Source organism: Cryptotermes secundus, unplaced genomic scaffold, assembly GCF_002891405.2.
Source record: "Cryptotermes secundus unplaced genomic scaffold, Csec_1.0 scaffold5972, whole genome shotgun sequence".
Taxonomy (NCBI): Eukaryota; Metazoa; Arthropoda; class Insecta; order Blattodea; family Kalotermitidae; genus Cryptotermes; species Cryptotermes secundus.
This window is the reverse complement of record NW_019733509.1, coordinates 2,590-8,561: the sequence shown is the minus strand read 5'-3', so window position 1 is coordinate 8,561 and position 5,972 is coordinate 2,590. Positions and strand designations below refer to the sequence as shown.

At 43.0% G+C, this 5,972-nt stretch overlaps 1 protein-coding gene across 1 annotated transcript in view; it reads right to left on the bottom strand.

Annotated features, from left to right (window-relative positions):
• The window catches only part of LOC111868165 (probable serine/threonine-protein kinase irlF), a gene marked incomplete at its 5' end in the record, with an annotated part of 14,318 nt that overhangs the window by 6,317 nt on the left and 2,029 nt on the right, over positions 1-5,972 (bottom strand). The window contains one exon of the mRNA XM_023858593.2: positions 4,031-4,074. Coding sequence (XP_023714361.2) covers positions 4,031-4,074 — 44 coding nt within the window. The remainder of the gene's footprint in view (positions 1-4,030; positions 4,075-5,972) is intronic.

Genomic DNA, 5,972 nt, shown 5'->3' with positions numbered 1-5,972 from the left:
TAATTCTCTACATGAATCTCTACTTCTACATCCTGTAATGATTCTTATTATATTCTTTTGTATTTTAAAAATTATTACACTATGTGAAGAGTTCCCCCAAAATATTAAGCACTTGAATGTGAAACGCAATATAGGTAAGAAAAGGTAAAGCTATCCTGTTAACCAACCGCGGAGGCCCACAGGGTTGTGAGACGTTGAGGTTCCCACATTTTCTAGTTTGCTCACGCATGGCGCCCAGGAACACTCCTGGTACAAATTTCTGTTAGAGGTTGAGTCAATACTAGGCCGCCACAATAAAGCTGGAAGGTTTTAAGTCAACTGAAAAATCCAATGACCTCATCGGGAATTGAATCCGCAACCTTCCGGCTTGTAGCATAGGAACACAGCAAATTTCAGGTGTACAAAATAGGTAAAATTTAACAGACTTTGCGTGCAACCAGCAGCAAAATACGTAAACACAAAATGCTACTTGAAGTTTCACTAGTTGCACTTCAATCTATCTGCAACTATCTGGCTTTCCCAAAGCCATTCTGCATTAACACGTATTGTTTACATTATCATTCAGAGCTGAATGTCCCGATTACGGCCATTGAATTGCCGATGTTTATTGTACATCAGCAAACTACCCAGACAGTTTTATTATGATGCAGTAACCATGCATAGTTAGCTGAAGGCAACCTTGTAGGCTACATATTATTTCACTCACTTTGAAGTCTGAGGGCATCTAATATATAAATCCTGTAAGCGGTAACGTAGTTGGTTGTGGCACTATGCTACAAGCCGGAAGGTCGTGGGATCGAATCCCAACGAGTTCATTGGATTTTTTCAATTTACCTAATCTTTCCAGCCGCACTGTTGCGCTGGGGTCGACTCTGCCTCTAACAGGAGTGAGTACCAGGAATATTCCTGGGGGTAAGGAGCGGCCGGCGTGTAAGGCTGACAAACTTTCCATCCTATTATGCATTAGGATAATGCAGAAAAAAAGGAACATGAAATGAAATAATGTACATCTTGAGATAGGAACGTACTATACGTACTACATTATAGTACTTATATTTTCTACAGATGGTTCAACCAACCCCTAGTCTATTAGAGTGAGTGAAATCGAAACATTACTATCAAGTCTAAAGGCATGTAATACCCGTATCATCCTAGTATGCAGTAGGATAATGGAGAAGACACTAAAATGAATTGAGATAATGTATGGGCCATTCTAAATTACTGTCACGGAGGGTTTCCTTGGCCTATAATTTTCAAACCTTCCGTGCCACAAAATGCGTGTATGTTGCAAGTTCTATTCTGCAGAATTTATTCTACAAGCAGAACCTCTTTAGTTATACTTTCATATTCTATCAACAGTTCTATTTCAATATTTAGTGTTTGATTCTTACTGGCCAAGGAAACCCCGACAATAATTGAGAATCATAGACATGGGAAATACATAATATATTGTGACGTGGATGCCACAACAGGAAGTAGGGGTTGCGTGAACTCTTGCGTTCTCGCGAGGGACGTCACATACCCCAACTCCTTCAATCATTACGCAACGCCCGGTAAACAAACTCCCACCCCGGTGACATAACAGCATAGGAGCCGCTGCTACGGTAACAGGCCAATAAACACTCTGCCCCCGCCACCCCCTCAGTACGTAACAGCACTTCCCACCGTGACGTAACAGAGGCCACCGCTTTTAACACGGGGTAACAGGGAACGGAATAAAAGGTCAGCTGAGCGGTGTGTGATATTAGGAGTGACACAGTGTGGATTGTGAAGTCGCCGAAAACAGTGGAAGTAACTGTGATACTGCTGATGGCAGTAGTTGTGAAACTGTGAATTGTGTAAATGTAAGAGCGAGTGTTCTGGACCTAGCGAATTTATTGAACACTCGCTCTTACATTTACACGATTCAGTTTCACAACTACTGCCACTGGCAGTATGACAATACTTCCACTGCTCTCGGCGACTTCACAANTTGCAGAGTTCACGCAACCCCTACTTCCTGCTGCGCCATCCACGTCACAGTATTTACAGGATGTCCCAGGAGGAATGTGCCTTACTTCGGGAGGGTGTTCCTTATGTTAAAGTATGCCGATATAACCCAAAACCTCTATGTTCAAAGTTGAACGGTTACGGAGATAATGGCCTGAGAAAACTGTGGTCTTCTGGCGGGTCCACGCACTGTACCTGTCGGCTGACATGTCTTATCGACGTTTGTCCTTCAGTGTGATTACGGCTCACACTAGCCGCATACACTCGCATACCAGAATGCGCAGTCAGCCGTGTTACTTAGTGCTTGCCATTCATGTGTCATGTATAGTACCTGGAACCCTAACGACAACTATGGCATGGTGTGCGTTTGTTTTTTGTTTTTTTTGTAGTTCAGTTTAATGGCTTCATGTCACTCACAAGTTAGTTTGTTACGTACATTATTAACATTACAGAAACCACATATTCCTGCCGGTTTTAATATGTATCAACAAGTGTGTAACACATGTCAAAGTTTCAAAATTCTCTGGCAATTATCTCTCTAACCGTTCACCTTTGGACATAGGTGTTTTGAGTTATACTGGCATACTTTAACATAAGGAACACCTTCCGGAAGTCTGGCATATTCTTCCTGGGATACCCAGTATATAATTTGGCCCATTGCCTAGAGACAGCGAAGCTTAATAAGTAAATAATCAGTTGTCAAGGAACTTATCAAGACAAGAATACAACTGCCTGCTGATATGATTGCAAAAATCACGATCAATGCTCGCTCCAGCTGGAACACAAACCAGTACAAGAGATGTATAAGAATTAATTCTATTGGGAACATATTGAACCGTGTAACGGTTATTCTCTGTTAAGTTCCTTGAGAGTCCCCCCCCCCAAAAAAACGCCAGGATGCGAACCGTTCCTTTCTTTCCAACTGACGTCAAGTCAGCTGTCCTTTCCCTCCCCTCCTGCACGTGTCGGGAGCTTTCTTGGTTAGACCAAGTGAAGCTTACGTTCTCTTCCAACAGACCTTCATCTGAAAACATCGTTACATTTAAATTCTGTTTCGAGAAAGCTGAATTGTGTTTGAAATTCGGTTTCAGCAGGTAGCACAGATCGAAGGGAGAGGAGTGCCCTCACGATCTGCTCAAGGGTGGTTCAGACATTAGGTAAATCTTTGAGTTTGTATACCCAAAATACAAGTAAGTGACTTACTGAAGTGGTGTACGCCATAAGGCGAATTTTGGGTTGATTATAGACGCCGTGTTGCATAGTGTAATTCTGGGTTTGTTAAAGGTTGTGGTAAACAGAAGATCGCCCTTCGGGTGTGTTCAGTAGTATACTCAATCTGTTTGTATTTCCTTGTGTTACGAAGGCTTCATCGAGTACATGCTGTACTGGGGAGTTTGGAATACGCCACAAGGCGTGGCCTATTTGAGTTGCTGTGCTGTTGAGCGCAGCGTAATTCTGCATCAATTAGCTATCATATGTTTAACCAGTCACTGCCCTTCAGTCGGGGTTCATTTCTATACTTATGTTACCAATATATATATATATACATACATAAGTTTGAGAATGCCAGTTGACTATATGTATACTTGTGCCGTATGTTCCAGACGAGTTCCTGCCAAGTGGATCCGTCCAGCCTGGCCCATTGTACTGAAGGTTTTTTTTTTCTCCCTAGATCCCTTACTCTATCCTAGGGAGGCATAGTGCATCACGCTAACAAGCAAGTCATTTCTTATGAGACTGTCCCTTACCCATATAGAGAAGGGATTCACGGGTCAAAGTGGGTAGAACAACACGGTTCTTTACGCACAGGGTCGAGGGACAGGGCTCATCATCTGCTGATCACGTGACTAAGTTTCTTAAAGATACCTTTCAAATATGTGGAAATTTATTATTTTCCAAATGCCTTCGAGGAAATTTGAACGAATCTCTCTCTCAGAAAACATTTCAATACATCATTTAACCAAAATTGTTACTGATTTATAGTGAGCTACTTAGACAATAGGTAGAGGTTATGCATAAATTATTGCTTTCTGAAACTTACCTCCAATCTCCCAATTATGTGCATTAACATCCACCCCTTTTTACCTGAAAAATAATAAATAAAACGACATGAGAATGCTATACAGATGCACATTTACAATTCAAATATCTCAATTGTTACAGAAATGCCAATTTCTTCTCTTTCAAAGAGCAGGAAAAGCCCAGGTAATTTCACAGCATGGCAACCCCGTAAAACACACAGCATTATTTCACTGCCTGTTTAGATCAGTGCAATCAAAATTAACTACACGTACTGTCTCCCGAATACACGAAAAATCAGANAAAATTTGATATTAATTCACAAAAGCCAGCGGAAATACTCTCAAATATAGAGCAGGCGTGGGGCGAATGGTGGAATGAGAACTGGTAGGAGAAACTGGAGCACAAAGAGAAAACCCTGCCCAGTGCCACTTTGTCCGTCACAAATATTAAGAGGCATTTTCTGGGATGGAACCCAGTGAAAGAAGATGGGTGAGCTACTAACCACCTGTGCTATTCCACGGTCTACTCTAACCCATATTCATTCATTCATCAGTAATCTGTCAGACGACAGGTCCACAGTCTCTTCCAAAACAGTTCGTCCACTTAATGCGATCTTAATGCGATCTGCGATCGCCTGTTGCTATAAGAACTTGAATCATCTCGAGCATCATTTGCTCTGTGCTTCAAGTCGCTGCTGATGACGCTGCTTCCGGCACCAATTTTTGGTGTCTCTCTTCGTCTGATGCCTACCCTTTGACCTGTCCAGCAAGGGAGGCCCTGCCAGTAGCTACGCTACCGCTGGTATAGCTCTCAGCTACCATAGAACAAGTATACTCCGAATTCCACAGATAATAAAGAGGAACTGACTGCTATGCGCCGTTCCCAGACATCACACAAGCGTATGATAAAGTATGGCACCCAGGCCTCTTGTTCAGAATCAGAGAAACTTTCCCTATGGAGACTACTGAATACTGGAATCACATCTAAAGGGCCCCATACACGTATGAGTCTGGATCGCAAGCCCGACTCGGCTCGAGTTCCAATGAGCCAGACTCGTCCGTGTTTCTGTCACAAAGTTGGGAGTCAGCTCATCCACTTATGGTGAAATTCATCAGAGTCAAGCTCACCGAGCCAGACTCGTACGTGAATGGGTCCCTTATCGGATAGACCCTCTCGAGTAAAATTCAAAGACAAAACCAAAAACTTAAAACAAAAGCAGACATACCACAAGGAAGTGTCTCAGGACCCGTCCTATATCTTATCCATGCAAGCGACCTCTTTACATCAGAAAACACAACTGCTACCTTCGCGGATTTTAAGCAATCTTAGACACACATGAAGGTCCAGCGACAGCCTCAATGAAACTCCAAGCCACCGTGAATAAACTTGATTAGGCGAAGAAATGGAGAATTAAAATAATGTCACGTGTTGGGCGTATAACGCGACAGATAAATTCACGCCGGTCTCGAATTGAGTAGAACATTTATTGTTCTTCACGCTTACACAGTCACATGCTTTACAATTGTTAGCCTACACAATTTCTCGGCGACACTGGACTGGCTTCGCTGGCGGTGTATAGCAGACTCTTCCTGCAGCGGATATTCCAGGGCTTTTTTCTTTGGAGGCTATTCCGAGACTTTCTTCTTTCTTTCTTCGCTATTGTTACTTCTTATGCAACGGTCTGTTCTAGCATTTCCCTAGAAGTTACTCCTCTGGTTTGCCGACACGTTACACTGCTCCCTTCTAAAGGTTGTTCGTCCCCGAACAGCCTAAAAGTTCTCCCTCAGTTTCGATTCGCGGTGTTCTGTTGGCAACGTCTGCAATCGGCCTTGGTGTCTTTCGCGAGTCTTATTGCGCTGCTCATCTTACCGCATCCACCCCTCTCTTCAGTTGTGCTCGTCCCGATCACTCTCGTGGTCCACAATTTGTCGGTCGCCTTGTTTAACATTCACTCGTTTTCC